The sequence below is a fragment of the Peromyscus leucopus genome, chromosome 7 (assembly GCF_004664715.2).
Source record: "Peromyscus leucopus breed LL Stock chromosome 7, UCI_PerLeu_2.1, whole genome shotgun sequence".
Taxonomy (NCBI): Eukaryota; Metazoa; Chordata; class Mammalia; order Rodentia; family Cricetidae; genus Peromyscus; species Peromyscus leucopus.
In genome coordinates, this window is record NC_051069.1 from 17283686 (window position 1) to 17309354 (window position 25669).

General features: G+C 37.8%; 1 protein-coding gene across 2 annotated transcripts in view; it reads left to right on the forward strand.

The window, feature by feature from the left end:
- Positions 1–25669, forward strand: part of Scaper (S-phase cyclin A associated protein in the ER) — a 359173-nt gene that overhangs the window by 136721 nt on the left and 196783 nt on the right. For both annotated transcript variants that reach the window (XM_028865018.2, XM_028865019.2), the window contains exon 22: positions 13836–13901. In XM_028865018.2, coding sequence (XP_028720851.1) covers positions 13836–13901 — 66 coding nt within the window. The remainder of the gene's footprint in view (positions 1–13835; positions 13902–25669) is intronic.

Below are 25669 nucleotides of genomic sequence, written 5' to 3' on the forward strand. Positions count from 1 at the left end.
CTGTAGTTCCCATGGTCAGATAGTGACCTGTCAAGGAATCTGTTTCATCTCACAGAATCAGATATAACTTCAGAGTGCTTTGTTTCTTTGAAAATGGATAGTTAGAAAACAAGTAATAGTTTTCCTGATTTGACTTCACAAAGTAGAAAGTGCCATGAATTTCTTGTGTACAAACCTAAGAATGAGTTTTTATGGGTCATTTATGTGAAGAAAAGAAAAGGCTTTCTTGAAGTTAGTATTTGCAGGTACTGCATGTGTCTAAGAGTAGTTTTGTAGTTTACTTTAGGGTGTTACTGGCTTGATTTGAAGTTTCTGCTGGGAACTTCTGACTCCTGACTTTTGGATACTTGTTATTTGGTTCCCTTCTCTTCTCTGTGTACACTCCCTGCCATGTCCTGATTTTATATGCCCCATGTTTGCTGATTACCAATTTTACACTTTAAATTGAAATTTAATGTGCCTAAAACAAACTGCTCTCTGATATCACTCTAATATCAGACCTCATCATTGTCTTTTCACTGCAAGGAAATGAACATTCTCTTGTCATTGCCCAGGTGAGAGCCCTTTAAGTCACCCTTGACCCCACTTGACACAAACCACATGGTCATTCCTACTTCAAGTAATGTTGCTTGCTTTAAAATGTCTGCAGGAGCTCAAGCCAGACCAAATCTAAGCATGGGAAGGGGAGGCAGACACTGGGGCTGGAGAGTTGATTCGTGACCCAGGTTCGATTGTAGTACCCAAATGGTGCCTCATATCCTGTAGCTCCAGTTCCAGGGATGTCTGACACCCTCTTCTGGCATTCTTGAGCACCAGGCTTACACATGGTGCACATACATACATGCAAGCAGATACCCATATATAATAAATAGTAATAATATAATAAATAAAAAGTAAATCTTTTTAATGTAGCTAGACCATCTACATTGCCCTGAAGTTTCTTTGTCCTTCCCTTCCCTCTTCCTCTTCCCTTCCCTTCCTTTTGTTCCCTTTCCCCATTTTCCTTTTTCTTCTTCTTTTCTCTTCCCTCTTCTGTTCCTTCCCTTTCCTTTTCCGGTGGATATTGAACCCAAAGTCTCAGGCATGACAAGCCAATACAACACCAAGTTGTCCAGGCTTTATCGGCATCATTGTCGTCCTCCTCATCATCATCACCCATCATCATCATTGTCATCATCATCATCATCATCATCAGCAGCAGCAGCAGCAGCACCACCACCACCATCTTAAGACACTATCTGTCTATGTGGCTCTGGCTGGTCCTGAACATTCAGCAGTACTCCTGCCTCTACTTTCCTGAGTGCTGGGATTACAGGTGTGCTCTGCCACACTTGACTCTTTATATGTCCTTGCAGTCATTGTCCTACTACTTTGGCCCTTGACAATCACTTACATACTTTCTGTGATTATGAATTGCCTTTTTGTTGTTCTATAAATTCTTACATTCAAAATCATACTCTCTTGCTGCTGCATCTTGCTGAGTAATTTTTTCAAGACATACCTGTATTTTGGGTCAATACAATTTGTTTTCCTTAGGCCTGGAGAGATAGCTCAGAGGTTAAGAGCACTGACTGCTCTTCCAGAGGTCCTGAGTTCAATTCCCAGCAACCATATGGTGGCTCACAATTTGTTTTCCTTTCACTGTTGAACATATAGATTATAGGGTAGTATCAAAACCTTTGTCCAGTCATCTCTTAATAAGCATTAGAGTATAGTTTAGGACATTTTTAATAAAGTTCATGCTAAATTACTTTTTGGCTAAACCTAATGTTTTTATTTCCCTTTGGTAAATAAATAAAAGTGTAATTGCCAAACTCCTCCATAGTGGCTGTTCCAATTTATTCTTCCAACACCAACCTATGGAGGTTTCAATTGCCCCACAATTTTGTCAGCATTAAGTTGTGCAGTTTTAAATCTCAAGCCTAATTCTAGTGGATATATGTCTTACTGATATTCTAATAGCAGTTCACTGTGACTATTTATCATTATTGATCATCTTTTTCTGTGCTTTTTAACCTCTCAGTAGCTTTCTTTATGAAGAATGTGTTTCATATTTCTTCCCATTTTAAATAGTGGTGTACCATTTTAGTTTTTAGTTGTGTTTATACATTCTGGCTATACATTCTTTGGCAGATACATGAATTAAAGATTTTTTTCTTTTAATGTGGAACATATGTATATATTTTCTATATGGAACATGTGGTTATCTGTGTGCATGTAGATATGTATGTAGATATGTCTGCAGGTGCATGTGTATGTGTGTGCTGGGAAGAGATAACTTCATGTGCTGTTCCTCAGGCACTATCCACCTTGATTTTTAGATAGAGTCTATCACTGGCTTGGAACTCACCACCTAGGCAAGATGGCTGGCCAGCTGGCCCTGGGGATCCTCTTGTCTTTTCCTCCCCAGCTCTAGGAATACAAATATGTGTCATCATGGCTGGCTTTTTACATAGATTCTGAGGATCAAGTTGAGGGCTTCATGATTGCATGAGAAATACTTCACCCTCTGGACTGTTTCCTCCGAGTCCTATATGTGTTAGCTTTCAACAAGCAAAGGCTTTGTTTATTTTAAGCTTTTACAAATTATTTATTTCTAATCCAGCTGGCCTTGAACTTACGAACTTTTGATTCTTCTGGATTTTCAGATGTATACCACTATACGCTGACTGAAAGACTTTAATTTGGATGATGCTTATTTCATCCATTTTGTCTAATGCTTTCTATATATGTCTAAGAGGAGTTTCCTGAGGAAAGCTTCTAAGAAAGCACCTTGTTTTTTTGTATGAGCCTTATTAATTTTAGATTTTACATGTAGGCTTATGACTCATCTCAAATAGCTAATGGTAGTGATAGAAAGTACAGATTCTGGTGTATTTTTTTCACATAGATAGTTATCTTAGCTCTGTGGGTTTTTTTTTTTTAAGATTTATTTATTTATTATGTATACAGCATGTGTGTCTGCAGGCCAGAAGAGGGCGCCAGATCTCATTACAGAGGGTTGTGAGCCACCATGTGGTTGCTGGGAATTGAACTCAGGACCTCTGGAAGAACAGCCAGTGCTCTTAACCACTGAGCCATCTCTCCAGCCCCTTAGCTCTGTGTTTTTAAAATACTTTCCTTCATTATTTTGTTTTAGCATCTTGTTGATTATTTATTTTTTTTTAGGCTGACATGTCTTTCTGGGTGAGTCTATTCTAAACTTCTTGTTTCCTAGTCTAAGATCCCTGGAATTTCTGTTTTGATAATTTCATAAAAATATGAATCAGCCCTTTAATTGTAGAACTTGATTTTCAGTTCTGTTCTGCTCCATTTGTATACTTATCTATCTTTAAATTTTATAGAAAGACATTTAATAAGTTGTTGGTTTATGTCACCTCTCCCTGTTTATATCACTGTCCCCTTCCAACTTCTCCCAAGCCTCCCCTCCAATTCATAATCTCTTTAATTATTATTGTTATGTATATATATATATGTGTATATATATATAGTGATTATTTGAATGAGAATGGTCCCCATAGGCTCATTTGGAAAGTATGGCCTTGTTGGAGAAGGTATGTCACTGTGGGTTTTCAAAAGTTCACTCTAGGTCAGGGGTGTGTGTGTGTGTGTGTGTGTTTGTGTCTCTGTCTGTCTGTCTGTCTGTCTGTCTGTTGGTCTGTCAGTCTCTCTCTCTCTTTGCAACTTGTAGATCAGATGTGAATTCTCCATTACTGCCCCAGGCCCATGCCTACTGCCATGCTTCTTACCGTGATCAAGGACTAACCCTCTGAAACTGTAACCAAGCCCCCAATTAAATGCTTTCTTTCATAAGTAGCCTTTGTTATGGTGTCTTTTCACAACAAAAGAACAATAATATACATGCACACTCCCCCCCACACACACAAACACTTGCACATGATGTCTATAACCTACTGAGTCCTTTTTAACCTTGTGTCTATGTGTGTGTGTTCATGGTTGACTACTTGGGATTGAACAACCTATGTGGGAAGCCATCTCTGCCTGGAGGCAACTCCCCATTTCAGCAGCCATTGAACACTTATACCTCTACATCTAGGGGTGGGCCTAGAATTTCCCATCTGCATTAGCATGTCAACCATTGTCATTATGTTGGTCTTCCTTATGTTGCCACATCGTTGTTGAGAGCTCATGGGAGTGTTTTGTCTGTCATGTGTAGGAAATACAGTCTATCAACAGGAGATGTCTTGGGCTTCTGGCTCTCAAAATTTTTCTGCTACCTCTTCTGTAACTTTTCCTGAGCCTTAAGGGTAGAGGGTTTATGTTGCAAGCATATCAGTGGTGATGAGGCATTCCACAACCATTACTCTCTGTATTTTGAACAGTTGTATATCTCTGTAATAGTTTTCATCTCTTGCAAAAAGCTTCCTTGAGGGGTGAGAGCTATACTTATCTGTGAGTATAAGAACAGTTATTTAGAAAATAGAGCTTGTATTGGGTTAGGAAACTGGCAGTAATTAATTCTCCTATTGAGGCCTACGTTCTCTCTAGCCACATGTAGTAGGCTAGGTTTACAGTACCAGGGATGAATTTCATCCTGTAGAGTGGATCTTAAGTCCAATTAGACATGTGTTGTTTACCTCTAGGATAAAAGTTCCACTATTACACCATTGTAGATAACAGGTAGGTCCAGTCATTGTTATTGTTGTCTCATAGGCTTTAGAGATGGATAGGACTGCTGATTGCCCTTCTCCCTTGGCAGCTTGCATAATACCTTCTGACAGATGAAAGCTAGTCCTCAGGGATGTGGCTTCCAGATCAGTTCCAACTCAGTTCCCCTCAAGTCCTGTTTCTAAAATGTGTGGTTTCTTCAGCAATAGGGCTTTCCCTTCAAATTCTGGGAGGCAGCCAAGGGCAAAGGCAATATCTATATTGTGTTAGGCGCTCCTGACCAACAACCATAGATGTTTCTCATGAGTAGTGTTAGGAGGTTGTTTACTATTTCAAGGATCTTGGGTAGAGCACTGTCACCCAAGGTGGAGTGACTTCTTCAAACTATATGTCCGTGTATGTACATGTACATATGTATTACATGTAATCTTAGGTGAACATAATATGCTCTCCCTATGACTTTTCAAATATCCTTGGTGTTATTAATCATTCCTCTTACCCCCTGTAATGCCTTCCCAGTTAAAACCTCATTTTTCCCGTTTTCCCCTCCATAGCACCTGCCATTCCCCACCTAGAGCTCTCCCCCTGCCACCTTGGTCTATTGGTGAAACTATTAAGGCCACTCCACATAGTTAAAAGGGAGATTTATTTAGAGGTGTAACTTACAAATGAAGGAATAAGTAGGTTGCAGGGTCTGGGAAAGATGCAGCACAGTCCGGCGGTGTTCTCTGGAGAACTCTGCTCGGTCTACCTCCAGCATCCAGGGTCCAGGAATCAAGGGAGAAGGCACATCCGGATCTCAGGTCTTCAAGGTGCTCTTTTGGCCCCACCTTGTAGGCATGACAGTTACCGAAGCCTCAATGGGGGTTGCAACTTCCAGATCAAGGTTGGAATGGCTACCCACTACATTGGTCCCCTTTTACTTCACTGGTTTCTTTGAGTCTTTGGATACATTCTTTTAATACTATGTCACTGTGGTACTTTGTATTATATATAAGCTTCTATATAACTTTATAATCAATAGTGTTTATAGCAGTTTTATTGTGATATAATTCACATTTTATACAGTTCATCAACTTTTTTAGTGTACAATTTGTTCTACAATGTTAAACTGACCTTTTTTCCTAATATAAACTACTTATAATATAATTTCTTTTCTATATATTCTTCAGATCAATTTTCTTGCAGTTTGAAAAGGACTTTTGTATTTATGTTCAAATATTGTATAGTTTCCCGGTATAATTTTGCTGTCAATATAGTATTGATCTCAGTAAATTGAGTTCCCTTTATTTCCTGTGTTTGCATAGGGTTGCATTTTTTAAAATCTAAATTGTGTGTGTTTGTGTGTGTGTGTTCCTATAGTGTTTCATAGTACTGAATTTTTCTTACCTTAATTGTGCATGTATAATTTTACCAATGATGTAAAGTTTTGGTAATTTGTGCTTTTCAGTTTGATTATCTATTTCACCCAGCTTGTTGAATTTTAGCACCAAACTTCTAAAAGTTGTTATTCCATTCCTATGAGTCAAAAGTTGAACAAATTCAGTAGCTCTTACATCCATAACATATCAAGACAGACCTCTATCCTCTAACTGGACAGAGAGACAGATAAAGATAAATACAATGACAGCAGAAATCCACGAACAAAAACTTGTGTGGGAAATATAATTTATGAATCACCCTTGAAGACTCCATGTAGAAAAGCTCAGGAGTCAGAAATTCTGAGCAGGACCCAGTTGTGGTGGCATTTATACTTTTTATGAGTTTGACCTCTTACATTGTGACTGTTTTCTCACAGTGAATATTAGAGAAAATTACCTTTCTCCTTCTAGCAGGAAGAAGGAAATGATCTACCATTTTAAAATGTGCCACAGCCTTCCATTTTAAGTTCTGCTGTGAGGAAATTGTATGTAATTAGGGCCTAACTTGCTGGGGCTTTATCACACTGATTGATATGAAAAAACAGAAAACACTTAACTTTATCTGACTCAAGGATTCCCTTGGAAAAAAAGTAAAAATATCCCATTCAGCTCCCTGCAGCTTTGACTGTGGCAGAAAGAAAGCACTCAACTCCACCCCACTGTATTTAGTCATGTTCCTTCTAAACAAGTGTGGAAAAGCTGGGAGACATTGTGTATTTGCAGTTCAATGATAGAACTGAAGAATGCTTCCTCTGTGCCCACATTTTGCTACTACATTATTAAAGCTCCACTGATAATAGTTTTTTAACATAATTCATTATGTGTGGCAATTTAGAAAAAATAGAAGGCATATGAAAGGACAAAGGCACTGATGAGAGAGTGAGAGAGAGAGAGAGAGAGAGAGAGAGAGAGAGAGAGAGAGAGAGAGAGAGAGAGAGAGAGAGAGAGAGAGAGACAGAGAGAGAATTACAATCAGACTCAGGTATAGTAAGGGTTTAAAATGACCACACTGAAAATTTAAAATACCCACATGTAGTAACTGAATTCTTACTGGAAAAAATAGACACAGTACAAGACAGGTAGGTAATTAAGTAGCAATATGGAAATTCTAAAAAGTAACTGAAAAGAAAAACTGGAGATGAGAGGGTGGGCCTCTCTCTCTACTAGTCATCATTTGTGATTGCTTAGTCTCTAGGATTTAGCTATTTCAGGTCTCTGGAATTTGTTGACAGCTCGCAACTTCAGGAGAAAGGGTTAGAGAATGAAGTGGGTTAATTTCTATCAGTTTGAACTCAATACAATAGCACTTATCCATGGTTAACTCTTAATCCATAATAAGCAGCCATATACACATTCTAGTAGTTTGTAAATAATTTGAGGATTCCAGGGTGAGCAAAAGTCACTTTCTCCAATAAAATCCTCTGTTATGATCACTGGTTTTTAGTGGTCAGACAGGTGGAAACAGGATATGGTCACTGTGGCCTGCCATTTCTTGAGAGCCTCTCCACTCTGCCTGAAGTATATGATCATGGATTTACAAGTGGCCACAAACATTTTCTGTCTCCATACAGTTTATCCTTCTAGAGAGCTAGACATTAAAGAGTTGGTCCACCAAAGTATATCAAAATACATATATCTATATATGTATGTATATGTATACTGATATATCAATAATTATGGGAAATATGTAAATATATCAGTAATATATATGAAAATAATCAGAAAGTGACTACATTTGCCAGAGAAAATCTCAGGTTCAAGCAAAATTTCAAAAGACCTTAAGTCAGCCCAATCTGTGGTACAGAGACTGTACAAAAATATAACCAAAACAAATAATAATAAATAATAATAAACTTTATGCATGTGGAAAATCTGACTTACTGAACTTTCATACTATTGGATTCAAACATCTAGTTTTCAGCAACAAAGTACAGGGCATACAAAGAAGCAAACAAGAAAGAAATCAAATGAGAATTCCACCCACAAAAGCTATCCCTGAGAAACATATGATGGTTGGTCTAATATTAGGGAAAGAATTTAAAACAACTGTCTTAAAAGTTTGAGGAACTAAAAGATAATGTAAAGTCATGAGTGCCTTGTCTGAATAAAATGGAAATATAGGTAAAGACTTAGAAAGTCAAAGGGGCAATCAAAAAAAGATCTGGAGCTGACAAAAACAATAGCCAAGATTAAAACAAAACAAAACAAACACAAAACACCTCACTGCAGAAATTCAGAATTTGGAGTGATCAGGCTGAAGAGCCATTGAACTTGCAAATAATACAATAGAAAGTACTGAATTTGCAGAAGACTAAGAAATAAGAATGAAGAAAATCTAGTAGTATGCAAAGCAAACATGACCATATAGCAAATGCGTGCATTCTATACCAGTTAAGGAAGAAAAGAAACTGAAAACCAGGCATAGAATATTTGAAGATCTAATGGTTGTAAATATCTCACACTTTATGGTAGATAGGAGTATAACATCTAAGAAGCTCAGCACACTCTACAAAAGATGAACTCACAGATATTCTCTAATGCTTTGTCATCAAACTTAACAAAAGACAAAGGAGGACAGGTGAAATCAAAAAAGGAAAAACTCACCCGGTGGTGGCGGTGTCGGTGTCGGTGGTAGTAGTAGTAGTAGTAGTAGTAGTAGTAGTAGTAGTAGTAGCACACGCCTTTAATCCCAGCACTCGGGAGGCAGAGCCAGGCAGATCTCTGTGAGTTCAAGGCTAGCCTGGTCTACAGAGCGAGTTCCAGGACAGGCTCCAGAACTACACAGAGAAACCCTGTCTCGAAAAACACAAAACAAAACAAAAAGAAAGAAAGAAAGAAAAAAGAAAAACTCCAGATTTTAATTGTATCACCACCATTCAAAGAGAAACTAATAGAAACCCATCCCAAACTCTTCTAAAAAAAAAAAAACTTAAAGGGAATACTTTCTAACTTATTTGCTTAATCTAAAATTACTGTTATACCAAAAGCCAGGCAAAGACACTATAACTAATCACTAATGTCTATTGTGGACATTGATGTCATATCTAAAAGAAAATGCTATCAGACCATATTTACCAGTGTATTTAAAGAATTTTACACCAAAAAACAATGGCTTTTTCCCCTTTCAATTCAAAGATAGATCAACATATAAAATTAATGTAATATACCACAAAAAAAGTGAAAGGAAAATTCTTGGCAAGGTGGAATAAAAATTTCAAGAATGTGTGGAGTTATCAACCAAAATCTTAGAGGGCATATAATATATAGTGATGAATTACTGAACCCTTCTCATTTGTATTATTTAGTTTTCTGTCGCTGTAGCAAATACCTAAGCTTAATTACAGTTTCAAATGTTTTAGTTTGTTTTGCATGTTGGTCCTCTTATTGTAAGACTATAGTAGTACAATATATAATAGGTGGAAGCCTAGTCATCTGTTGGTGGCCAGGAGGTAGGAAGAGAAGAAGAGGAGATGCTAGTGTCCCAATATCCCACCACAGGCCAGTGTATGTGCCTGTAGGAACATGGCCTTTGTGGGACATTCATGTTCAAACTGCCGATAAAGAAAGATATGTTTATTGCTGTTACCCCATTTGAACATGTTTACAGGGATGGGCAAGGAGGAGTGGCTATAAAGATCAGAAAAGGAAAATGATAGTTGTGTATTTATTGGTGTGTTCTGTTTTTTGTTTTGTTTTGAGGGGCTAGTATTTTTGTTTTGTTTTTATCTGTAGTCAAGAATTCTGTCTGGCAAAACTACTTTCATAAATGGAAGAAAAACTCTTATCTTACATATAAAAACTGAGTTTGATTTTAGCCGACTTACCTGTTGTGAAACTCCCCAGGGAGTCCTTCAGACTGAAATGGCTAAGCGATGTATGTGGAAGAGGAGGCAGAAAGAGTGTGAGAGTCAGAGATGCTGGGCAACTCCTAGGAAACAGTATCTTCTAGACACAACAGGGCTGATACATAGGAATTCACAGAGACTATGACAGCATCCCTAAGAGTTATACAAGTTCAAACCAGACAAAATCCCAATATGGAGAAAGGGAGGTGGAATAAAAGTCCCAACCCCTAACCGAGGAGCTATTTGCAATTGATAGGTGCTAGGAGAGGCTATACATATAACCAGCCACCCTCCAAGGCAGGCCCCAGGCCCAGGAAACACAAAATGGACTCCATGATTTGTGTTTGCTTTTTTTTTTTTTTGATTTTTCTGTTTTTAATTTAATTTAATTTGTGTGCGTGTGTGTTTAAGAGAAAGAATATGAAGTTTAATTGATAGGAAGAGCGGATCTTGAAGGAATTGGGAGAGGAGAAAAATATGGCCAAAATATATTGTATGAAATTTTTAAATTTTAAAAAATTTTAAAATATGGAAATGAACTAGACAGTAGCTTGACTCTGTAAAAACAAAAGCAAACACACAAACCAACATTGTTTTTTGTTTTTTTATCAGCTTAAGACATTATTATTAAAAATTCAATTCAATGATAATTTTTCTAAAATTTTATCTCTGTGTATTCCCAATATAATATATATATATATATATATATATATATATATATATATATATATATATGAGTGTATCACTGCACAATGATGATATGTTCTATGAAAAGAGTTGCTAGGTGATTTTGTCATTGTGTGAGCACAATAAATAGTACTTACTCAAACCTAGGTGGTATACATTTATCACTTGGTGTGACATCATGATACAATCAAGAGATACAATCAACACAAGATGGACAAGTCTGCTGCCAGGCAAGGAATGTTGTTTTATAGGAAGCATTTACTTTTTGCTAAAGTAATTTGCTAAAGTAATTGAAAACAGAAAAAATTATAAATACTACTGTAGATGAACGGTCTTGTTAAATAAGAAACACAGAGCCAATGCAAAGATGAAAGCCCAAGAGGTCAGAGCTAAGAGCCTTACCCTTCACTGCTGCTATTGCCCTCTTCAGCAAGAGACCCACTTCCTGTGTGTTTGTCTTTATATAGACTTTCTGTTCTGCCTTGTCATTGGTTGTAAAGCCAACCACATGACCTCCTTGTCACTGCTTGTCTGCACAGACCTCCAGGTTTTCTATGGTTGGTATTGAGATTAAAGGCATGTGTCTCCATTCTGGTTGTATCCTTGAACACACAGAGATCCACCTTGCTCTGCTTCCCAAGTGCTGGGATTAAAGGTGTGCACCACCAACGCCGGGCTCTGCTATGGCTTGCTATTAGCTCTGACCCCCAGGCAACTTTATTTATTAACATACAAATAAAATCACATTTCAGTACAAATAAAATATCACCATGTACTACATATAAAAGGAGTAACATAGTCATGTGTTACTGTTATCAAGTATTATATACTATACATAATTGTGCACTCTATACACACTACATTTCTTTATATAGTAGGATTTTTACACTCTTAACAGCTCCAATCAGTGAGTAATGCACACTAGAATGTCTATATCATCATTAGGTAATAAGAATTTTTCATCTCTATTATCCCATTTGGGCTATCATTAACCAGAATATTACATTCTGTATACACTATATTTATTTGACAACCTAACATTGTAAAGACAACTACTTAATAATTATAAATTTTGTTGTTCTTATATCTTGATTTTTACCCTCTATTTTTCCCATTTGGTTTTAAAGACAACTGTATAAAACAATACTGTAAAACTATGTCAGTGAAAACACTATGTGTCATTTGCACAGATGGCTTACCATATCAGTGGTTATCCATGGAGTCTGCCAAATGCAAACTGGAAATATTTAGAAAGAATATGTCTGTTGGTCATATTTGAGTTGGTCAGTTTCTCATTATTTTGGCAATATTCCTGATGAGAACAATGTAAAGGAAAGAATTATTTTTATGTTATGGTTTCAGAGGTTTCTGTCCACTATGGCAACATTTACACACATATACATATGTACATTCATCACACCATACAGCCAGGTTGATGAGAGGTGAGGGGACAGAAAATATTGATTTAACTTTCAAAAAAGGAGTAATGGAGTTATTAAGAGGCAAAGGTAATAAAATATATAGAAACATTGGCAAAATGGCAGAAGTAAACCTTTCCATCCTGGAATTACATGAATTATAAGGATATTAAGTTTTCCAGTAAAAGGCACATATTTTCAGAAAGGATTTTAAAAACCACTTTGTATCTTCCTGAGAGTCACTTCATATATAAACATATAGATATATTAATGTAAAAGGACAGACATATGTTTCATATAAACCATACCATAAAGAAAATAATATTGGTAAAGTAATAGACTCCATGGCAAAAATGTCCCAACAGATAAAGAATACCATTTTTGGAATCTTAGAGAGAGGAAGAAGAGTTTGTATTTGTGACTGGGTCTTTGGAGGTCAGAGGGAAGTCTTGTTCACCACTCTGTGTGTCCTGCTAGCTGGTCCACTAGTGTCTGGGCTTCTGTCTGGACCGTCCATGTTGCTGAAGGAGTACTGTGGTTACAGATTTGTGCTACCATGCCTGGCTTTTTATGGGGTGTAAGGGGTGAAACTCAGGTCCTTAACCTTTTGTGTCTAATACTTTACTAATCAATCTATTGCTCTCATCCACACTTAACATTTAAGTTAATAGGTGAAGCAGGATCCTAACTAGTCTTAACAATGAAAACCTGGAGTCAGATATGGAGCATGAAAACTGAAAGATCAGAGAAGCAGAGCAGCCAGCCACCAGAGACTTTTTACTTTTACAAAATCTCAGACTGAATGGGGGAATCCCCTCTACGAATCCTCAGACTGAATGAGGGGAGAGCCTGCCTGTAGGAATCCTCAGACTGAAGGTGGGGAGAAGACCCTGTCTCCACCCCACTTATATTCCTGTCTCCACCTCCCTAGTGCTGGGATTAAGTGTGTGAGCCTCCTATGTGCTGGGATCAAAGGCATGATCCTCTCAAGTGCTGGAATTAAAGGTGTGTGTCACTACTACTCACCTCTGTTTCTCTTTTAGACTGGTTCAATCTCACATAGCCCAGGGTGGCCTTGAACTCCTGATCTTCCTGCTTCCTCCTCCCAAATCCTGGGATTAAAGGTGTAAGCTGCCACTGCCTGGCCTCTATGACTAGCTCTACCCTCTGATCTCCAGGCAAGCTTATTTGTCAAAACACAAACAAAATATCACACAACAAATAGTTTCTTTTTTATTTTCAAAAAACTAATGGGGAGGAATGGGTATATTATCTCAACATTACTCCATTGCTTTAGTCTCAGCCGTTCTTCATCATGGATATTACCTCCTGCTCTAGACTAGCTTGAACATAGATAGTGTCAGAGGAGTTGCCGCATGGATTTATATGGACCTTTACTGTGTACTCATAAACAAAGGAACAAGTCTTTGAGGGTCAGATCAGCTTATTTCCACATTTTGTCTCTGGAGTTAAATGAAAAGTATTTACCTGTATTTAACTTTAGACTATGTATTTCTTGTGCATAGAAAGTTACCCACCTCAACTATTTTGTTGGAATCATAGAGCTTTTCAGATTTCATCACCATGATTCTCAATCAAGCATAAAAATTCAGAGTGTTCTTATTGATCCAATCTATATCTTATGAGAGAGTATGCATTTTCAGTCTCTCAGGAATGCTTTGATGTCATTTTAGGAAAGGATTTAAAAAATGAACTAATTTGTCACATTAACAGCATGATACTGTACTGGGAAAGGAAAAACTAGGCTAAAGTTTTGGATCATTATATAATTGGATATAAAATAACTAATAATCATAAAATGTTTTTCTCTTTAGGGCTAAAGAATATGAGAGTTTAGTGGAAACCAAAAATTCTGGCTCTGATTCACCTTATAAAGCAAAGTGAGTATTTTACCCCATATTTTAGTTATATTTCTCTTTGGTTTTTGCCTTTAAAAAAACTATGACTGAACTATCATGCTGTTGCAGGGGAAATTGGGGTTCCCTTTGGAGTTCTTAGTCTTGTTAATAAAAAGAATTTAGGAATGGCTTCAAACAGAAGTTTGAGGATGATTTTATTAGAATTTGAGATAAAAACACAGTTGGAAAAAACAGAAATGATGCACTGTAGCATGAATCCTAAAGGGTCTGGCCAACTTCTCAGCCGATCCTGTTTCCTCAGACTGGAAACTCCTGAGTCCTCACCTGAATGGATCTCAGCTGAACTGCTACTAGAAGCCTAAAAGCTTAACCAGGCTCAAGTTCCTGGTCCTCACGCCTTATATATCTTTCTGCTTTCTGCCACCACTTCCTGGGATTAAAGGCTCACTTTGTGGGGTTAAAGGCATGAGTCACCATGCCTAGCTGTTTCCAGTGTGGCTTTAAACTCACAGAAATCTGGATGGATCTCTGCCTCCCAAGTAATAGGATTAAAGGCATGTGCTACCATTGCCTAACCTCTATGTTTAATATTGTCGATGTTCTGTTCTCTGACCCCAGATAAGTTTATTAGGGTGCATAATATTTTTGGGAACATAATATCACCACAATGCACTATCTGCTCTCTGATTATAATGAAAGCGCCCCAGAAAAGTAATTGGAAAATTCACAAATGCTTGTAGATAAAATGAGATTAAACAATGCATGGCCCAGCTATGAAGTCTAAGAAGAAAATTTTAAGTCTTTTGAAGTGAATGGAAACTTAAATAATACAATCAGAATCTGTGGGATACAGTGACAATGGCTAGAAGATAATCAAAAGCATTTGAGGTACATGTGAGAAAAGAAGGCCTAAAATGAGGTATCTGCACTTCTACCTTCAGGCACTATAAAAAGTAGAGTGAACTTACACAGAAGAAAATAAATTCTTGAAATTGGAAGAAGTCTAGTTTTCAGTGGAAACTGAAATAGATTCTCAGTGGAGGGAGAGGAGAATCCATGAGCTGGTGCTTTGTAAAGATGGAATTGCGCTTCTGGATTCATCTCCTTTGTGTACCAGGTCCAAGTACCTCTATCCACTGTTGCCTTTTGATGATCTGATACCTGGAAATTGATAGGGAAACTACTATACCCTGGGAGCCAGAAAGGTATTTGTGATTTAGATGGACATAGTGGACCGGTAGAGTGCCAATATCTAATGTTAGTCACTCTGTAGAATAGGATGAAAACAGCTGGAAAGCTGTTTGGGCTGTGGATGATAGTGGAAAGGCACTTATATTTCAATAACAAACAAGTCACAAGCATTTTTAAAAACAGAAAATTTCAGAAAGAGAAACTGAAGGAGAGAAATACTGTTCCAGTGCTTGCAGCCACCCCAGCTATAGAGAGTAGAGAATGAGACAAAAGAAACGAACCAAGAGCCTCAAGACCATATATTGTAATTTCAGCTATGTACTAACAATCTTATTTAAAAACAAACTGAGACCGGGCGGTGGTGGCGCACGCCTTTAATCCCAGCACTCGGGAGGCAGAGCCAGGCGGATCTTTGTGAGTTCGAGGCCAGCCTGGGCTACCAAGTGAGTCCCAGGAAAGGCGCAAAGCTACACAGAGAAACCCTGTCTCGAAAAACCAAAACCAAAAAAAACAAACAAACAAAAAAAAAACCTGAAAATTAAATGAGCAGAACAAGAAAAGAGATAGATCTTCAGATCGTATAATGACAGAAGTCTCAATGCATTGGCAGGGGCAAAGGGAAAAGTGAGCAGTACCAAGAAAACAATATTCACCTCATTTCCAAGCAGATTGCAGATTTGTTGTTTAAAAACATGAATTTCCTGAAATCTGCATAGCAAAATAATTGAAATTGTAATAATGTAATTTTCCAAACAAAGAAAAGCTAAGGACTATACAGGTTGCCTGCCGAGTCCTACAGCATCTTCAAAGATGAGCTGGCATCATTACTTCTCAGACTACTCCACAAAATAAAGAAAGAACAATTAGAGACTCATTCTATGAAGCCAGTAGTGCCTTGGATAAAGACATAACAGCTCAAAATCAAAATATCAACAAATTTAATTGACAAACACAAATGCAAAAATCCTCTAAAAAGTGCTTATAAACCAAATTTAGAAACACATTGAAAAATCATAGATCATGATCAAGTTGAATTTATTACAGTGATTTAAGGATGGTTCAACATATGTGGCATGGTAAACATAATATATTATATAATATATTATACAAATATATATTAAAAGATGAAGAAAAAGCCTTTCACAAAATTCAACTTTCTGTCTTGATAAAGACCTCAAGAAACAAGAAGTAGGATAATACCTCAATACAATAAAGGTTCTCTATGGCAGACCTGTAGCTAAAGTTATACTCATGGTGAAAAAAACAAAAGATATTTTCTTGAAAGTCAGTATCCACTATCACTTCTCTTTTTGAAGAGGTAGGGGGAAGGAGGGGGAGAACAAGAGGAAATCTTAACCATAGAAGTAAAGCAAGAGAGAGAAATAAGAGGAATACAAATGGGAAAAGAAGTCAAAGTGCCCTGTCTGCAAGTGATAATCCCATTCATTGAAAGCCCCTAAAAGCTCTATCAGAAGATTCTTAGCTGTTCTAAACACTTGCAGGTAAGTAACAGGACACAAAATGAGCTTACAGATTGATAGCTTTTCTATATACCAATAGCTAACTCCTACAGTAACCTTTAAAAAATTAAACACCTAGGCATAAACTTAACCAGACTTCAAAGACCTCCATAGAGGAACCTATGAGGCCCTGAAAAAAGAAATTGAAAAAGACACTGGAAGATGCAGAGACCTCTCCTGTCCATGGTTGACAGACTGTTCTTAAAATGACCATGTTACATTAAATCAATATACAGATTTAATTCAATCTCAATCAAAATACCACAGAAATAGAACATACATCCTACATTTCATATCGAAACAACAAAGACCTTGAATAGCCAAATAAATCTTATATCACAAGTACTGTTGGATGTATCACAACACCTGATTTCAAACTATATTATAGAGGTATATTAACAAAACCATCTTGGTACTGGAATAAAAACCATTATACAGACTATTGAATAGTATAGTTGATCCAAAAGTAAGCCTAAAGAACTGTTTATTCGCCGGGCGGTGGTGGCGCACGCCTTTAATCCCAGCACTTGGGAGGCAGAGGCAGGTGGATCTCTGTGAGTTTGAGGCCAGCCTGGGCTACCAAGTGAGTTCCAGGAAAGGCGCAAAGCTACACAGAGAAACCCTGTCTCGAAAAACCAAAAAAAAAAAAAAAAAAGAACTGTTTATTCTATTCTAAGGTACCCAAGAAAGATATAGGCAAGAAAATCTGTTCACCTCCTAGTGCTAGGAAAACAGGCTATTGAAATGTAAAAGACTGACTCTATCCCAGTACAAAAATTAATTCAAAACATGTGGAGGGGACCAAAAATAAAAACCCTTCTTTAATACGATGGCAGAAATTTGAAACTACTAGAAGAAAACATTGGGAAACATTTCCAGGTAATAGGCATAAGCAATGACTGTCTAAATAGAATTTCATTATTTCAGAGAATAAGATCAAGAATTGACAAATGAGATTTCATGAAATTACAAAAAAAAATTGCATAGCAAAGGAAACAATAAAGATAGGCTACAAAATACAAAACATTTTTATCAGCTATTTATCTGATGGGAATTATTATTTCTACAAGACCTAATAATCCAATAAAAAAATGGACAATAGAACTGAACAGATGCTTTTTAGCATGGAAAAATACACCTGACCATTAAATATATAGGATACCTTACAGTATCTCCATCCATTCTATATGGGAAAAATTATACTGAGATTCTCTCTTTTCTTGTTGGAATGGCTGTCAAAAACAATTACATGAGATGTAGGGAAAAGAAACTCTTATACTCTGTCTATGGGAAGTAAATGAGTCCACCCACATGAAGACTTCTCAGAGAACAAAGAAAGACCTTTAACATGATACCCTGTACCAGCTCTGGGTATACAGTTCAAATACCAAAGCCAGTTTCCTATAGAGGATTGCTCTATGCTCACAGTTTTCATGGTGTAGTTCATCATAGCCATGCTATGGCAGGCATCACTTAGCATCAACTCAACTGACATCATCAAAACTGTGATATAAACAATGTGGAGTTTTACTTATCCATGAAGGATTAAACAGTGGTTGTAGTAAAGTTAATGAAACTAAAGCTCTTTGTTTGAATTAAAATAAGCCACTACCATGAAAATAAAACGTTTCTTGTGTGGAATCTAGTGTGAAAAAATATGAAAGATAAAGGGTACAGTGTATTGTGGAGTTGGTGAAGATCTTTTCCCATTCTGTAGGCTGCAGTTTTTCTTATTTTCTATTTCCTTGCCTTACAGAAGCTTCTCAGTTTCAGGAGGTACCATTTATTAATTGTTGCTCTCAGTGTCTGTGCTATTGGTGTTATATTTAGGAAGTGGTTTCCTGTGGCAATGCATTCAAGGCTACTTCTCACTTTCTCTTCTATCAGGTTCAGTGTAACTGGTTTTATAGTGAGGTCTTTGACACTTGGACTTGAGTTTTGTGCATGGTGACAGATATGGATGTATTTGCAATCTTCTACATGTTGACATCCAGTTGTGCCAGCACTATTTGTTGAAGATGCTTTCTTTTTTCCATTGTACAGTTTTGGTTTCTTCGTCAAAAATCAGATGTTCATAGGTGTGTGGATTAATGTCAGGGTCTTCAATTCGATTCCATTGATCCACATGTCAGTTTTTTATGCCAATACCAAGCTGTTTTTATTACTGTAGTTCTATAGTAGAGCTTGAAGTAAGGGATGGAGATGCCTCTAGAAGTCCCTTTCTTGTACAGGATTCTTTTGAGACTTAAAGTTCTTGTCATACAGGTCTTTCACTTGTTTGGTTAGAGTTACCCCAAGATATTTTGTTATTTGTGCCTTTTGGAAAGGGTGATGTTTCCCTGATTTCTTTCTCAGCCAATTTATTACTTGTATATAGGAGGGCTACTGATTTTTTTATTTTAGTTAATCTTGTATCCTGCCACATTACTGAAGGTGTTTATCAGTTGAAGGAGTTCCCTTGTAGAAGTTTTGGGGTCACTTATGTATACTATCTTATCATCTGCAAATAGCAAAAGTTTGACTTCTTCCTTTCCAATTTGTATCCCCTTGATCTCCTTTTTTTGTCTTATTGCTCTAGCTAGAACTTTGAATACTATATTAAATAGATATGGAGAGCCTTGTCTTGTTCCTGATTTCAGTGGAATCATTTTGAGTTTCTCTCCATTTAGTTTGATGTTCGCTGTCGGCTTGCTGTGTATTGTTTTTATTATGTTTAGGTATGTTCCTTGTATCCCTTATCTCTCCAAGACTTTTATCATGAAGGGGTGTTGGATTTTGTCGAAGGCTTTTTCAACATCTAATGAGATGATCACGTGGATTTTTTTTTCTTTCAGTTTGTTTATATGGTGTATTACATTGACAGAGTTTCATATGTTGAACCACCCCTCCATCTCTGGGATGAAGCCTGCTTGATCATGGTGGATGATTTTTTTTTTGATGTTCTTGGACTCGGTTTGCTAGTATTTTATTGAGTATTTTTTTCATCAGTGTTCATGAGAGAGATTTGTCTGTAATTCTCGTTCTTTGTTGCATCTTTCTGTGGTTTGGGTATCAGGGAAATTGTAACCTCATAAAAAGAGTTTAGCAGTGTTCCTTCTGTTTCTATTGTGTGAAACAATTTGTTAGTGTTAGCTCTTCTTTGAAATTCTGGTAGAATTCTGTGCTAAAACCATCTGGCCCTGGGCTTTTTTTTTTTTTTTTTTTTTTTTTTTTTTTTTCCGGAGACTTTAATGACTGCTTCTACTTCTGTATGGAGTTATAGGTCTGTTTAAATTATTTATATGATCTTCATTTCATTTTGGTATGTGGTACCTATCCAGAAAACTGTCCATTTCTTTTAGATTTTCCAATTTTGTAGAGTACAGCTTTTCTGAGTATGACCTAATGATTCTCTGGATTTCCTCAGTGTCTGTTGTTATGTCCTGCTTTTCATTTCTGATTTTTGTTAATTTGGATATTCTGTCTCTGCCTTTGGTTAATTTGGATAAGGGCTTGTCTGTCTTGTTGATTTTCTCAAAGAACCAATTCTTTGTTTCATTGATTCTTTGTATTGTTCTCTTTGTTTCTATTTTCTTGATTGCAACCCTCAGTTTGATTGTTTCCTGTTGCCTACTCCTCCTGGGTGAGTTTGCTTCTTTTTGTTCTAGAGCTTTCAGGTGTGCTGTTAAGTTGCTTGTGTGAGATTTCTCCAACTTCTTCATGTAGGCATGAAGAGCTATGACCTTTCCTCTTAGCACTGCTTTCATAGTGTCCCATAAGTTTGAATATGTTGTACATTAATTTTCTTTGAATTCTAGGAAATCTTTAATTTCTTTATTTCTTCCTTGACCCAGTGGTGATTCAGTTGAGCACTATTCAGTTTCCATGAGACTGTAGGCTTTCTCTAATTTGTGTTTTTGTTGAATTCTAACTTTAAACCATGGTGATCCAATAAGATACAGGGGGTTATTCCAATTTTTAGTATCTGTTGAGATTTGCTTTGTGAGTATGTGTTCAGTTTTAGAGAAGGTTCCATGAGGTGCTGAGAAGAAGGTATATTCTTTTATGTTTGGGTGAAATGTTCTATAGGTGTCTGTTAAGTCCATTTAAATCATAACATCTGTTAGTTCCCTTATTTCTCTGTTAAGTTTCTGTTTGGCAGACCTGTCCATTGGTAAAAATGGGGTGTTGAAATCTCCCACTATTCGTGTGAGGGGTTTGATGTGTGATTTAAGCTTTAGTAATGTTTCCTTTACAAATCTGGGTGTCCTTGTATTTGGAGCATAAATGTTCAGAATTGAGACTTTCTCTTGATGGATTTTTCCTGTGATGAATATGAAGTGCCCTTCTTCATCTCTTTTGATTGATTTTGTTTGAAGTCTATTTTCTTAGATATTAGGATAGCTACAGCAGCTTATTTCTTAGGTCCATTTGATTGGAAAGTTTTTTCCCAACTCTTTACTCTGAGGTAATGTCTGTCTTTGAGGTTGAGGTGTCTTTTTTTCCACCCAAGACAGGGTTTTTCTGTGTAGCTTTGGTGCCTGTCCTGGATCTCACTCTGTAGACCAGGCTGACGTTGAACTCACAGAGATTCGCCTGGCTGTGCCTCCCAAGTGCTGGGATTAAAGGTGTATGCTACTATCACCTAGCTGAGGTGTGTTTCTTATATGCAGCAGAAGGATGGATCCTGTTTTGGTAGCCATTCTGTTAGCCTGTGTATTTTTATAGGCGAATTGAGTCCATTGATACTAATGAACAGTGTTTGTTAATTCTTGTTATTTTTTGGTGGTAGTGTGTGTTTCCCTTCTTTGGGATTTGTTGATATGAGGTTATCTGGTGCCTGTGTTTTGGTGGTTGCAGCTAGCTTTTTTGAGTTGGAGTTTTCTTCTAGTACTTTCTGTAGGGCTGGATTTGTGGATATGTAATGTTTAAATCTGGTTTTATCATGAAATATCTTGTTTTCTCCATCTACAATGATTGAAAGCTTTGCTAGGTATAGTAGTCTGGGCTGGCATCCATGGTTTCTTAGTATCTGTCCAGGACCTGCTGACTTTCATAGTTTCCTTTGAGAAGTCAGGTATAATTCTGATAGGTCTGCCTTTATGTTACTTGACCTTTTTCCTTTACTGCTCCTAATATTCTTTCTTTATTCTGTATGTTTAATGTTTTGACTATTATGTGACAAGAGGACTTTTTTTTGTGGTCCAGTCTATTTGGTGTTCTGTACACTTCTTGTACCTTGATAGGCATGTCCTTCTTTAGGTTGGGAAAGTTTTCTTCTATGATTTTGTTGAATATATTTTCTGTGCCTTTGAGCTAGAATTCTTCTCCTTCTTCTATCCCTATTATTAGGTTTGGTCTTTTCATGGTGTCTCAGATTTCATGGATGTTTTGTATTAAAAATTTGGATTTAACATTTTCTTTGACGGATGAAGCTATTTCCTCTATCCTGTCCTCAATGCCTGAGATTCTCTCTTCCATTTCTTGTATTCTATTGGTTATGCTTGCCTCTGTACTTTCTGTTCATTTACTCAGATTTTCCTTTTCCTGAATTCCCTGTTTGTGTTTTTTTTTTATTGCTTCTATTTCAATTTTCAAGTCTTGAACTGTTTCCTTCACCTGTTTGATTATTTCTTTTGGGTATCTTGACTTTCTTTAGGAGATTTCTTGATTTCCTCCAATTTTTGGTTTGTCTTCTTTTTCTTTAAGTGAATTTTTCATTTTCTCTTTTAGGTCCTCTATCATCTTCATAAAGTTGATTTTTTAATATATTTTTATTTTATATTAATTTAATTTTACATATCAGCCACGGATTCCCCTGTCCTCCCTCCTCTCACCCCTCAGCCTTCCCCCTAAATCCCCACCTCCCATTCCACCTCCTCCAAGGCAAGATCTCCCCTGGAGATTCAGCTCAACCTGGTAGATTCAGTTGAGGCAGGTTCAGTCCCCTCCACCCTACACCAAGGCTGAGCAAAATGTCTCAGCATAGGCCCTAGATTCCAAAAAGCCAGCTCATGCACCAAGGACAGGTCCAGGTTCCACTGCCTGGGGGCCTCCTTAATAGTTCAAGCTAATCAACTGTCTCACTTATCCAGAGGGCTTGGTCCAGTTCCATAGGAGCTCCTCAGCTATTTCACTGTTCATGTGTTTCCTCTAGTTTGGGTATTTGTCCCTGTGCTTTTTCCAATCATGGTCTCAGTATCTCTTGATCTTATAATCCCTCCTCTTTCTGGCTGATTGGACTCCTGGAGCACCACCTGGGGCTCCGCCATGGATCTCTGCATCTGCTTCCATCAGTCACTGAATGAGAGTTCTATCATGACAGTGTGTTCGGCCATCCGATCATCAGAGTAGGTCAGCTCGGGCTTTTTCTCGACCATTGCCAGTAGTTTATTGTGGAGGTATCTTTGTGGATTTCTGGGGACCTCTTGAGCACTCTGCTTCTTCCTATTCCCATGGGGTCTTCATTTATCATGGTGTCTCTTTCCTTGTTCTCCCACTCTATTCCTGATCCAGCTGGGACCTCCCGCTCCCCTAAGCTCTCTTTCCCCTGCCCTTGCCCTCCATTACCCTCCCCTCCTCTCATGTCCAGTTTGCTCATGTTGGTTATGTACTCACTCATAAGTTGATACTAGATATAAAGCAAAGGATAACCAGACTGCAACTCATAACTCTAGGGAGACTGCCTAGTAAAGAGGACCCTAAGAAAGACACAGGGATCACCCAATAACAGAGAAATGGATGAGATCTACATAAAGTTGTTTTTAAGGTTGTTTTCTTCTGGATCATCTGCTTTGGGATGTTCAGGTCTTGCTGTTGTAGGACCATTAGGTTGTGGTGGTACCGTATTGCTCTTTATGTTGTTTAATGTGTCTTACACTGCCATCTACCCATTTCTTCCTTTAATCCAAACAGGTGGGGCTCCAGGTCACTCTTCTTCCAATTGATCCATGTGGGGCCCCTGGCTCCTGTGGTTGTTCTTCTTCCCAATTGGTCTAGGAGGGGGCTTAGAGCTCTGGTGGTCACTGTTCCCAATCAGTGCAGGGTGGGCATAGGGCTCTGGTGGTCACTGGTGCCGCAGGAGATAGTTGGCTTGGCAAGGTGTCAGGGGAAGAAGCTGCTGCCAGTCCCTGGGGCTCCAGGGGATGGGGGGAGGGGCATGGAATGTGCCCCTGGGGCCTAGGGGCTAGAGATGTGGTCTGCCCAGTCTGGAGATCAGGGCCATACCTGTTTCCAATCAGTGCAGGGTGGGCTTATGGCTCTGGTGGTCACTGGTGTCGCAGGGGATGGTTGGTTTGGCGATGGGGGTGGGGAGCTCATTTATACATATTCTTATGACAAGTATTCTTATGTTTAAGTATTTTGCCAGTTGTCCTGAATTATCTTGTTATTAATGATTTGCAGATCTCTGTATTTGCATATTGTTTTTACCTAATTAACCAAAGCACAAAAAGTTATATTTATTATAACTTATATTTATTATCCATCTATATTAGTTATTTCTCTAGACACTGCAGCCAAATACCTGATAAGAAGCAAATGGAGAGAGGAGCATTTTACTTTGGTTTACAGTTGAAGGCTATGTCCACCATAGTGGGAAAGGCACTGTGGTAGGAGCTGCTTACAGCTGTGGTGGTAAGAGATTATCCTCGTGGTGAATCAAGAAGCGTTGAATGAGGCAGGATCAAAGTCAGGCTGTGAACTCCAGCCCTTCTGTGCCCCTCCCTGACCCATGTCAGGCAAGCAGAATCTACCTCCTGAAAGTTATACAACCTCCCAAAGCAGCACCTCAAGCAAGCTAGGACCCAAATGGTCAAACATAAGCCTGTGGCGGTTGTTTTATATTATCTAGTGATTTCTAACTTTTAAATTAGTATTTCTCTTTTTCTTTTCTTCTATCTGCATTTTCTTACTATCTGAATCCAGGAGGGCATATTACATTCAGACAAGGGTTCAGATTGTAAAATATTTTAGATTTTATGAACCTTAAGACTAGAACTTTATAGTTCAAAAAGCCACATGTAGTATGTGTTGTACTGATTTTCACGTAATACAAATGAAACTTTACTAGACAATAGCTGGTGTTAGCTGGGCACACTAATTAGCCTATCCATGTTTTCAACAAACTTATAATTCAGTGGTCTTTATTTTTAAAATGTATTTCCACTCCACTCCTCTAAATTATCTTATTTCATATTTTAAGTCTTTTTTCTAATAAGTATATGTGTACATGGTACGTGTGTGTGTGCATGTGTGTACATAAACACAAACACACACTCATGTTTGACCTAACTCCATATGTATTATGTGTGTGTGTGTGTGTGTGTGTGTGTGTGTGTGTGTGTGTGTGTTTGATATATTTTGCACCCCAATAAACTTATCTGGGATTCAGAGACAGAACAGCCACTATATTAAACATAGGTTTAGGCAGTGGTGGTACATACCTTTAATCTTAGCATTCTGGAGGCAAGAGATCCGTCTGGATCTCTGTGAGTTCAAAGCCACAAAGAAACAGCCAGGCATGGTGACACACGCCTTTAATCCCAGGAAGTGATGGCAGGAAGCAGAAAGGTATATAAGGCATGAGGATTCAGAGGCTTTCAGTCTGAGGAAACAAGATCAGCTGAGGAATTGGCGAGATAAGGTTGGCTGTTGTTCTGTTTCAGCATTCACCCCAATAACTGACACCAGGTTTGTTTTTATTAATAAGACCTTTTAAGATTTGTGCTACACACACACACACACACACACACACACACACACACACATACACACACACATATTGCTATAAACTCACTGATTTGCAAGAAAGAATTACTGTAAACAATTTAGTTGGCAACTTGTCACATGCTTACCTTCTTAGGTAGAAGTTTCAAAACCTGAGCTGAGTATAGAATAGTTAGTATAGTGGTTGATAGAGAACATGACACAGTTGATCTATTCCTCTGGAATCCTGTGCTTTCCTTGGCTTCTGATTATCTGTTGTTAGTTTCAACTGCAAGTCTAACACTCAGTGGGGCCCTACTCACATACTAGCCAACTGATTTTCATTGTTGAATGGACCTCCTCCAATAGGCAAGCCAGATCTTTTGGAACTAA